General features: G+C 38.8%; 1 protein-coding gene across 3 annotated transcripts in view; it reads right to left on the reverse strand.

Annotated features, from left to right (window-relative positions):
• Positions 1 to 12,625, reverse strand: part of LOC126336904 (DNA polymerase theta-like) — a 303,016-nt gene that overhangs the window by 120,384 nt on the left and 170,007 nt on the right. For all 3 annotated transcript variants that reach the window (XM_050001035.1, XM_050001043.1, XM_050001052.1), the window contains exon 15: positions 2,871 to 3,114. In XM_050001035.1, coding sequence (XP_049856992.1) covers positions 2,871 to 3,114 — 244 coding nt within the window. The remainder of the gene's footprint in view (positions 1 to 2,870; positions 3,115 to 12,625) is intronic.

The raw sequence follows: 12,625 nt of genomic DNA on the forward strand, positions 1-12,625 counted from the left end.
TGGCTGGAATACGCTGTGATTTAGCTATGGTAATAGATACAGTATGGGGCGATTCTTTGTAACTGTGTATTTTCTTTGTTTTATGTCTAGTAAAAAAGACTATGGTTTTTTAAATGGTTACTACGCATCAAGTACATGTTCATGAATAACTTTTTATAGTGGTTTCAGAATAATTTGTTTGTGGTGAGGAATTCACACTGGATGTAAATGTCTTGTCACCAACTTACATTACTATAACTATACATATTGTTACCATATGAGGAACAGGAGGGGAGGCTGGGGAGGAGGGAGGTGATAAAAGTTCTGATCAGAAATTTGGTCAAAGTACTGGAATGTTGAGAAACAATAGTTAGAGCTTAGCTCTGAGATGGCATCATGACCTGTTACCTGGCATTTTAACATCGGTGTGTGGTTACTATGGTACTCAACGGGTGTATACGCAGTATTGATGAGTAAGAATCTTTACATAAAGGGAACATATCATATGTGCACTGCCACTGTTAGGTGCACAAACTTCATATTTTCTCTTTTTCTAGTTTCAGTGTGCGGAAGTCCAGTTACCTCACCTTATGCACGTTCACGTTAATGACAAACTTAAGTCTACACCTTCGTAGTAACTATTTGGAATGGTTATGGTCTTTTATCTGAGGGCATGCTGAAAAGTAATGCTTCAAAATTTTTAGTGCAAAAGTTCTTGAAGCTTTCTAAATAAAACAAACATTATTAACATTCTACCTCATTATTCTTCATGTCTACATATTTGAAGTCCTCAACCACTAGAGGGCCCCTAATTGCAGCATGTAACATTCTGGTATGTAACATAACTATGCTGATGCATGAGAAACAGTGTACCGTAATCGTGTTTCGAATCTGAATAGTTCATCCAGACACAGAGCACACATTCCTTCAACATGACAATGCCAGACCACCTATGAGTGCTGCGACATTCGCACAATCTGATGCCTTGTGTTCACAGTGTCATCAGTCATCCTCCATAGAGTCCCGCATTGGTCCCATCAAAATTTCATCATTTCCAAATCTTAAAGAACGTCTTAGAGGACTTCACTTTCAACAAAGTCAAACATTTTACAGTAATGGTCTGGTCTCATGTTCAGAGAATTCTGTTCATTGTCAGGGCGACCATGTTGAGAAATAAATATGTACACATGAATAATAAAGTTGTAGAATGGTAATAATATATGTTTTATTTTAAAAAACTTTAAAGAGTCTTTATAAAAAAGAATTCAGAGACATTAACTTTGTATATTGGGAGCTACTGTTTTTTACTTTGGCCCAGTTCTGAGTACTTTTCTGCATGGCCTTGAAATTTTTCTTCTTAAATGCTGTGTACCATAGAATCACCTTATTACCTCCTTTTAGTTGACTCATATGGATAAGTAATGATGTATCTTCTTTACAATGTTACCACAAGTTCCAGTGGTATGTATAGTTATCATATTTAGTCGTAATTTTCCAAGTCCACCAGAAGATGGGCCTGTTGTCCTGAAACCTGATAATGTTCTACTTCTATTGCAAAACATAATTTAATACAACTGTATGTGGATCTTATCAATCATGAACAACATAACATCGCATTTTGAGATCCACACAATATTCTCATGTTTGCTTTGTGCCCCACATATCTTTGCTCACCTATGATAAATATTATAAGCTTCATAAGATACTCAGGAGAAATAAAATTAATGTCAATTAATTAGATAAAAACAAAGATATAAAAACCACAATCAGAAATAAAAGACTCTAAAGCTCACATTGTAATATCAACAATATTATGGAAAGGGTAGTCTGCTGTCCATTGTAAAGATGACACATTGAGTTGCAAACAGGCAGAACGAAAAGATTGTTACACATTAAGCTTCTGGCCAAAGCCTTCTTCAGAAACACACACACACAAAACCCCAAACCTCTAGTCTGGTTCAGCTTTACTGATAATATCTTCATGATCTGGACTGAACCTCATTCCTTCACAACCTCAACACCTTACCTTCTCTCCCATCTGCGACACGTGGTCCTCCTCAACCCAGCACCCTAAACGAAGACCACCTCTCTCATGGCTCTATCCACACCTCCGTTCACACTAAACCCACCAACCACCAACAGTACCTGCTTTTGAACAGCTGCCATCACTTCCACACCAAAAAATCCCTCCCATACAGCCTGGCCAATCAGGTGTATCTATAATCATAAGAATTTCCTTGCCCTGTATGCTGAAGATATCTTAAAGGACTTCACAGATTGTCACTGTCTCCCAGACCTAGTCCACCAACAGATTTACTGCGCCATATTCCCACACAGAGAGGTGTGAGATAGAAACCGTCTGTGTGAGGTGTGCTTGCTTGTGTGAATGTGTTTGTGTTTTCATTCCTGAAGAATACTTTGGCTGAAAGCTCAATATGTAACATTCTTTTCATTGTTTCTGTCTGCAGCTCAGTGAGTCATCTTTACAGCAATATTATAGAATCACGAACAAAGTTTACAGTTCAACTTCCACTGTAAAATAAAGAATTAATACAAATAACAAAATCAAAATATACTTACTGTCAAAGATAGATTGCTTAGTTAGTTACATGTTCCATAAATCATCTGAATTTTTCTATCAAAATTTGGAACAAGTCAGTTACAGGATACAAACTCACTATTTTTTAGTCCTACTTATGCAACTACTCTTAAAAACATTTTTTTACAGGCTAACAGTTTTTAAAAAGAAAGTTATCTACAGAATAGGAGGAGTTATCCAGTAGAAATGATTTTAGGTTAAATTTAAAACTTGCTTATTCAAAACACTTTGAATATTTCAGAGCTTTTGTTCTCATATCACATTTTTAGGCAGATCTCAATACAACACAAACCTCTGAAATGGGATTGCAGCATGTAGAGCATTTTCCACTTCGCATACATCAGCTGCAGCAAGAGAAGCAAGTGATGTGATACCAGCATTAAACAGAGCTCTCGCTCGTAGCCCATTAAGCAGATCAAGTCTCATTAGATCACACAACTCCCGATGAATGCCAAATTGTAATCTGTCTTGAAACTGAGAAAATAATAATTCCATATTGTCCCATCCCAATCTCTTGCAAAATGCTGTTACCATACCTGTAACATGAAACTGTTGGTATCACCAGTTTATGAAATATACATGACCGGAAAATAAAAACACTGTTTTCAAAATGTTGATACTTGTTTATTGAACAGTTGACATAATCTAATTGTAGGTACAAATGCTCTTAAATGACATTTGTGTGTTTCTCCAAGGTCTACTAATAAGCCTTTCGCATAAATCATCATCAAAAGAATTCTAACATATTAACTATCTTGAATGAAAGTCACTGAAGTTCTGATCATATAATACTCAAACAAACGTATGTTACATTGTCTAGGTATAAATGAATCAGGAATTCAATCTCAGATTGTGATTATACTGAAAAGGATCACTAAATCTTAAATAGCACTGGAGCTTTTAGAGGATATCTCAAGTGTATGCCTCACAAACAAAATGTTTCTTAAAAAATTATGATTCTCTTCTCAATGTTTGTTACTGAGGTCATGAAACATACTCAATTATTTTCCACTGTTACACTGCATAGATCCTGGCTGAAGTGTCTCAACCGTACTTGTCTCTATCTATTATTCCCTCTACATACTACTTTATATTGCTGTTACTACGTGATGGCTTATTTCATCTACTCTATTTCCTGTAGGTCAACATCTCAGTCTCCTTGTCTACTATAAGCCATTTTATAACTTGTTTTGTCAATCTAGCTGCTATTAATCTGGCTACATGACTCACTAAATTAAATTTCACTTTCACTACAATAATCATTACATCTCCCATACTAGTTTGTTCCCCAATCCATTAGTTTGTTATTGCCGCCATGTATCTCTCTAACACCCTCTGAACAATCCTCAGTATCAGAGTGCTTAAGGTATTAACAGTTCATTTTTCACACCTACGAGTCTTATCTCATAAAAAACACAGTGAGCAACTTTTTCTTTCAGATGAATGGGAAGCTTAGTTTAAAAACTCTATTCAATCAACCAAAAGCAGTCCAGGACATTTTTACCTTCCATTAATCTCTTTTCCAACCAATACTATCACTGCTTTTGGCTGCTTTTAACACAAAAATTTGCCAACTGAATCTATTAGAAATGACTGCACCAACTGTTATCCATTGACGTAGGTGGCAGTACAGTCTATAAATATGAATGACCAAAATTCAGGTAACACAGAATCCCTGTAACTGGTGATGCTCAGTCTTAGTCTGCTGTGGAACCCTAAGGTTTTTATCAATACACACAGAAAAGTTCTGTAAAATTAATGACAGAAGGAGCAGTGGTAGAAGTTGTAACTCGACTTGTCTGCAATAGTGTGCAAAACTTAATGAAGACTTAAGACAGGTTGGGTGCAGTGGTACAAAATTAATTTCCCACATAATATAACTAGAAAGTCCACCTAAAACACACACATCATGAGCTACCATGACTGATGATGTCACTCACTTCACAGCAACTTCATTGTTAATATTATTTTTCAATATACTGATGACATTTTCAGTTATCAGGATGTAACGTATTATGTTTGAAGATTATCAGATCATAGTTTAACAAATAAGGAAAAAATTGAAAACAGAAGCCTGAGCTATTCCGTCACAATTAAATGACATATTCTCATTTAGAATACTCTATTATGCATACAACTCCCATCAGATCATGTCAACCTATTAATATTGTTTGCTAACCATATGAAATTTGCTTGCTCTATAGGAAAATATGATTTAGAAAGAAATCCGCTCTCGCTCACAAACAAAGAGAAGATACACGGAACATAAAATGAGGAGGGCACTTCATTGATATGCGATGTTTACCAATTTAGTTAACTGTTGGACATCCCTGAAATATTTTTCCATTGTTTCCAATTTTATCTTCAGGTAAAAGCAAAGACTCTATCCTTGTAAGTCGCCTGTGTCTGATTTCTTTTCTATGTGTTTCCCTACAAGCTATAGGTCAATAGCTTCCAATTCAATTAAAGCTCAAAGTAAAAGAAAATGATTCAGGTTTCTTCTGGGACAATTTCCTTCAGAAGACCTGAACCATGTTTATATCAGAGTCATGTTAAGAAGGGTGAGCCACTACCATAATAACAACATGTAGTGGTGAACTATATGAGAAACCTGGTGCTACCCGGGTATTTATTTATTCTAGTCTTCTTTAGTTCCTCTCCTCCTCCCTCTTCTCTGCCCATCTCCTCCTGCTTCCTCTCTCTGCCCATTTCCTCCTTTCTCTTCTTGCTATTTAGCTCTTCCTGCCTTCTCTCTCTGCCCATCCCATCTCTCCTTGTCCAACTCTCCTCCCACCTCTCTCTATCCCTCCCCCCATCCCTATCCATTACCTCCACCCTCCCCCCCCCCCCACTCTCTCTCTCTCTCTCTCTCTCTCTCTCTCTCTCTCTCTCTCTCTCTCTCTCTCTCTCTCTCTCTCTCTCTCTCTCTCTCTCTTTCCATCTCTTCTCCCTCTGTCCATATGCACCTCCCCCTCTCTTTCTTAATCTCCTCCTCCCCCTCTCCCTGTTCTTCTCACCTTTTCCTTTTTGTGTTCCTCTCCACCTCTTGCCTTTCTCCATCTATCTCCCCCTCCCCTATCTCTGTACATCTCCTCCTACTATCTGTGCCTGTCTCCCCCTTCCCCCTCATGTCTGTCCATCAACTCATCCTCCCTTCTCTCTCCCCATTATCACACTCACCCCAATAGGAGCATGGTTGTTCCTAGTTAGGACGAGTTTCTTACCCATTGCTTTGCTCACACATGTCAAATGCATTTCATGCATATTTAATGTATTTCACATGTACTTATACACTTATTTCATCTGAGTGTCTAGCGAATTTTATCCTAAAGTTTCATTTTCACTCAGCTTAATGTTTATGACATTCTATCTCCTGAACTATGCACTGTAGAAGCATATAATGTCACAGATATATGGTATATATGCCTACTGTCTGTGAAAGAGCAGAGATAGTAGTAAAGGAATAATAAATTAAAACGTCATGCATGATGCAACAATTTCTTACACAGTCAGTGTCTATGACGTCATATGTACTGAACTGTGTATCGTACAATGATATATTTTTGCAGATACATTCAGTGGCAAATGTGGATAAAGTCTGTACAAAATTTTGTGAATAGAGTAAGAAGCAATGAAGTAATAAATTTAAATGTCTTGAAAGACACTGTAATTTTTCATATATTCATTGTTCATAACATAGTATCTCCTGAACTTAGTATCATACACTGACACAATTTTTCTGGTACATTCAAAGTGTGTAACAAACGTAGTTAGTAGTGAAGAAGTAATAGATTCAAACATCATGCTTCACATGGCAGTTTTACTGCATGAACTGCGAAAATGTAGTAAGTGACAAACATTTTTCATCATCTTGTGGGTGCTATCAGTGAGAAAAAGTTTTGTAAAGTTTTAAATTATGTGTAAAGTTTGTTGCAAATCTCTAAGTATTCTCATTCACAAATACTGGATAACTAAACTATGAGTACTCTCATGCCGTAGGCTACACTGCTCTTCATCCTCACCCCAACCCATTGACAGATGGGTGATTCTTACGCCTGCAATGATTCTCTCCAGACAGTAAATGATATGTAAATTGGTCCAGTGTTTTAGGAGGAGGTGTGGAACTTACATTTACACAAACATAAATACACTCCTGGAAATGGAAAAAACAACACATTGACACCGGTGTGTCAGACCCACCATACTTGCTCCGGACACTGCGAGAGGGTTGTACAAGCAATGATCACATGCACGGCACAGCGGACACACCATGAACCGTGGTGTTGGCCGTCGAATGGCGCTAGCTGCGCAGCATTTGTGCACCGCCGCCGTCAGTGTCAGCCAGTTTGCCGTGGCATACGGAGCTCCATCGCAGTCTTTAACACTGGTAGCATGCCGTGACAGCGTGGACGTGAACCGTACGTGCAGTTGACGGACTTTGAGCGAGGGCGTATAGCGGGCATGCGGGAGGCCGGGTGGACGTACCACCGAATTGCTCAACACATGGGGCGTGAGGTCTCCACAGTACATCAATGTTGGCGCCAGTGGTCGGTGGAAGGTGCACGTGCCCGTCGACCTGGGACCGGACCGCAGCGACGCACAGATGCATGCCAAGACCGTAGGATCCTACGCAGTGCCGTAGAGGACCGCACCGCCACTTCCCAGCAAATTAGGGACACTGTTGCTCCTGGGGTATCGGCAAGGACCATTCGCAATCGTCTCCGTGAAGCTGGGCTACGGTCCCGCACACCGTTAGGCCGTCTTCCGCTCACGCCCCAACATCGTGCAGCCCGCCTCCAGTGGTGTCGCGACAGGCGTGAATGGAGGGACGAATGGAGATGTGTCGTCTTCAGCGATGAGAGTCGCTTCTGCCTTGGTGCCAATGATGGTCGTATGCATGTTTGGCGCCGTGCAGGTGAGCGCCACAATCAGGACTGCATATGACCGAGGCACACAGGGCCAACACCCGGAATCATGGTGTGGGGAGCGATCTCCTACACTGGCCGTACACCTCTGGTGATCGTCGAGGGGACACTGAATAGTGCACGGTACATCCAAACCGTCATCGAACCCATCGTTCTACCATTCCTAGACTGGCAAGGGAACTTGCTGTTCCAACAGGACAATGCACAACTGCATGTATCCCGTGCCACCCAACGTGCTCTAGAAGGTGTAAGTCAACTACCCTTGCCAGCAATATCTCCGGATCTGTCCCCCATTGAGCATGTTTGGGACTGGATGAAGCGTCGTCTCACGCGGTCTGCACGTCCAGCACGAACGCTGGTCCAACTGAGGCGCCAGGTGGAAATGGCATGGCAAGCCATTCCACAGGACTACATCCAGCATCTCTACGATCGTCTCCATGGGAGAATAGCAGCCTGCATTGCTGCAAAAGGTGGATATACACTGTACTAGTGCCGACATTGTGCATGCTCTGTTGCCTGTGTCTATGTGCCTGCGGTTCTGTCAGTGTGATCATGTGATGTATCTGACCCCAGGAATGTGTCAATAAAGTTTCCCCTTCCTGGGACAATGAATTCACAGTATTCTTATTTCAATTTCCAGGAGTGTACATACAAAGATACATTTTTGTAATTTGTATGGGTATATGGAATTTAAGAATTGAGTGTCATATTAGCATTGGTTAAGCAACTTCCTCATTGTGGTCATGTCAAATAGGATAAATATGGCAGCAGGACAGAAGAAATCAATGTGTCCAAAGGAAGAGTGAGAAATAGGAGGGTAACATTTGCAAATGATATGGGGGGAAAAAAGACAGAGAGAGGAAGGAAGGAAGGAAGGAAGGAAGGAAGGAAGGACGGACGGACGGAAGAAAGAAAGAAAGGGAAGAGAAAAGCTCGAGTAGTTTACAATGTGGCATAGATAATGGGTCTCAAGATGGACAGAAGGAAAACAGCTAGTTTATGCCAAGAGGGAAGCTATGCCAATGATAACTCGTCTCGAAGGAAGAATGGTTTTGAATGAGATGCAGATTACTGGGTAGTCTGTTTCACAGTTGTATGGCTGAAGTGGAAAGAAGATGGAGAAAGATGCAGTGTGATTCAAAGGTACAGCCAAGATGTTGGATGTATCTGATCTGATGTGCATTATGGGATAGAAAAATGAAGATCAACTGTTAATTTTTTTTAAATCAAAGCTAATAACCTAAGCATAAGTGTGTGAAAAGTTCAACATGCACAAAACTAAATGAGTCACTGGTATTATGGTTCCAGCAGAAAGGAAGCAGGAGTAATTCCCATACCAGGTCTGATATCAGTAGCCTTCCATGAAGTTCCAAAGAGTGAAGGAAAATTTAATGTGGCCAATTCAGTTTAAACACTGGTTTGTGATTCGAGAAACTGCTGTTCAGGGTGAGAAACTTGTGTGACAAAGTCGCAACAGATGAATTTTGCAGTGAATTTTTCAGCTACATCAGACAGAACAGTTTTCTCCCTGGACAGATGTACAACACCGATTAAACTAAACTGTACTGGGAGGGCATTCCCACAGGAACTTTAGCCTCTTGGAGTGGAACATACGGCACCAGAAGCAAGCCTAATAAATAAAGGTTAACTGTTTTTCTTCTGCACAAATTCAATATATGAACACAACTGAAGTCACTTATTATTTGCAAATCAATAAACTGCACACATATGAGGAAATTTTGAACTTATCACTTTATTACATACATCAATGGTTTGCTGCAGACATCAGAAGGGAGCCTGGATGGACAGTAATATCTTCAGAGAATGATTCGATTCTATATTTGTTCCTGCTGAGAGTGTGTATATGGATGGGAGAGATTTATCTGAAAGAGATGTTCTTTTACTGGACAGCACACCTTGTCGTCCTGTATAATATATGCTTGTTTTGGATGGCAGAATGAGTTATGAGTCACCTTCTGTCTTTTGTTACAGCACTCAAACAGGTAATGACCAAGGCACGATCGCAGCTAAGGAACATCATCGCTAGTCAAATTTCATGAAACAACTTGGACAAAAAACCTCATTTTCTGGAAATTTGCAAACATGTACAATGCAGTGCATGGCATTAATAAGTTTTGGGATAATGTGAAGAGAACAACAAATGCTTGCCCATGGAAAAAGATTGCAATACCCTAAAACATAACCAGCTTTCATGGCTACATTTAAATTACTTAACATGTTGACAATGGGCAATTCTTTTAAGTGACACAGCATGTGACAGTTGCTGGATTTGGATGGTTACTTCTGTAAACAAAATATCAGATCTGAAGATGGTTCTAAATAAACCGAAACTGATCATACGAATAAACATTTTTCAATCAAGACGGATTACAAGATTAGATTAGATTAGATTAGATTAATACTTGTTCCATAGATCATGAATACGACACTTCATAATGATGTGGAAAGTGTCAGGTTAATGAAAGATGTCAGTACAAGATATTACATTACACAAAATATTGCACGACACTAATGCTTAAGTTAGTTTTTTTCCCCTCCCTTAATTTATATCTAAAAATTCAGCCACTGAGTAGAAGGAGTGGTCATCTAGAAATTCTTTTAATTTATTTTTAAATGTTGGTTGACTATCTGTCAGGCTTTTGATGCTGTTTGGTAGGTGACCAAAGACTTTTGTGGCAGCATAATTTACCCCTTTCTGTGCCAAAGTCAGATTTAACCCTGCATAGTGAAGATCATCCTTTCTCCTGGTGTTATAGCTATGCACACTGCTATTACTTTTGAACTGGGCTGGATTATTAACAACAAATTTCATAAGTGAATATATATACTGTGAGGTTACTGTGAGGATCCCTAGATCCTTAAATAGATGTCTGCAGGATGACCGTGGGTGGGCTCCAGCAATTATTCTGATTACACGTTTTTGAGCAATGAATACTTTCCTACTCAATGATTAATTACCCCAGAATATGATACCATACGAAAGCAGTGAATGAAAGTAGGCATAGTAAGCTAATTTACTGAGTTTCTTATCACCAAAATTTGCAATAACCCTAATAGCATACTCAGACGTTTCAGCAGACCATCAATGTGTTGCTTCCAGTTTAACCTCTCATCAATGGACACACCTAAAAATTTTGAAAATTCTACTTTAGCTACAGACTTCTGTTCAAAGTCTATATTTATTACTGGAGTTGTGCCATTTACTGTACAGAACTGTATATACTGTGTTTTATCAAAATTTAAAGAGAGTCCGTTTGCTGAGAACCACTTAATAATTTTGTGAAAAACATCATTTACAATTACATCACTTAGTTCTTGGTTTTTGGATGTTATTACTATACTAGTATCATCAGCAAAAAGAACTAACTTTGCACCTTCATCAGTATGGAATGGTAAGTCAATAATGTATATCAAGAACAGTAAAGGTCCTAAGACCGAACCCTGTGGGACCCCTTACTTGATAGCCCCCCAGTTTGAGGAATCAGCTGTTGTATTAACATTACATGAACCACTTATTTCAACTTTCTGCACTCTTCCAGTTAAGTATGAATTAAACCATTTGTGCACTGCGCCCCTCAAACCATAATGATTTAACTTATCTAAATTCCATGATTTACACAGTCAAAGGCCTTTGAGAGATCACAAAAAATACCAATGGGTGACGTCCGGTTATTCAGAGCATTTAATATTTGATCAGTGAAAGCGTATATAGCATTTTATGTTGAAAAGCCTTTCTGAAAACCAAACTGACATTTTGTTAGTACTTTATTTTTAGAAATATGGAAGGCTACTCTTGAATACATCACTTTCTCAAAAATTTTTGATACAGCTGTCAGAAGAGAGATTGGGTGATAGTTGTTGACATCCGATGTATCCCCCTTTTTATGCAATGGTTTTAAAATGGCATACTTCAGTCTATCGGGGAAAACACCCTGCTCCAAAGAGCTATTACATATGTGGCTGAGAATCCTACTTATCTGTAGGGAACAAGCTTTAAGTATCTTGCTGGAAATGCCATCAATTCCGTAAGAGCTTTTACTTTTCAGTGAGTTTATTATTTTAGTGATTTCAGAGAGAGAGGTTCGTGGAAATACAGTTGTTTCAAACTGCACAGGTATGGCCTCTTATATCAGAAGCCTTGCCTCTTCTAGTGAAGATCTAGATCCTATTTTCTCCACAACATTTAAAAAATGATTAGTGAAAATATTTCCAATTTCAGATTGTTTGTTAGTACACTTGTCATTCAGTTTTATGGCACAAAAGTCTTTCTGTGCTCTTGGTTGCCCTGTTTCCCTTTCAATAATATTCAAAATTGCTTTAATTTTATTATCAGAGTTACTGATCTCAGACATGATAGACATGCTTCTGTACTTTTTAATAACTTTTCTTAGTACCGCACAATAGTTTTTATAATATTGAACAATTTCGGGGTCAGTACTCCCTCTTGCTGTTAGATACAGTTCTCTTTCACGGTTGCAAGATATTCTTATTCCTTTAGTTAGCCAAGGTTTTTTATATGTTTTCTTGGAATTATGTTTCACTATTTTCTTGGGAAAACACTTTTCAAATACCCTTAAAAATGTATCGTGAAATAAGTTATATTTCAAGTTTGCATCGGGTTACATATACACTTCATCCCAGTCTAGCTCCTTTAGGCTTTCCCCAAAGTTTGCAGTATTTATATTGTTAATTGAACGCACTGCTTTGAAATTCTGATTTGATATACTGCATGGAGCTATGTCATGTACTGTAACTAGCTGTGCACCATGATCTGAAAAACCATTCTCAACAGGAAAAGCATTTATGTCCTTAGACTTATCTTGGTCTATAAAAAAGTTATCTATCAATGTCCTGCTGTTCTTTGTTATCCGAGTAGGAAAAATCAATGACGGAGCTCAAATTGAAAGAACTGAGTAATACTACAAGGTCATTCTTCCTATTACACTCTTTCAGGGAATCAACACTGAAATCCCCACAAATAATAATTTGCTTCCCCCTGTCTGACAGATAGCACAACAAAGCATCCAAGTTTTCTAGAAATAGCTGGAAATTCCCTGAGGGGGACCTATACACTGTTACAATTATGAAAGTGCCATCATTT

The sequence above is a fragment of the Schistocerca gregaria genome, chromosome 1, assembly GCF_023897955.1.
Source record: "Schistocerca gregaria isolate iqSchGreg1 chromosome 1, iqSchGreg1.2, whole genome shotgun sequence".
NCBI classification, from domain to species: Eukaryota; Metazoa; Arthropoda; class Insecta; order Orthoptera; family Acrididae; genus Schistocerca; species Schistocerca gregaria.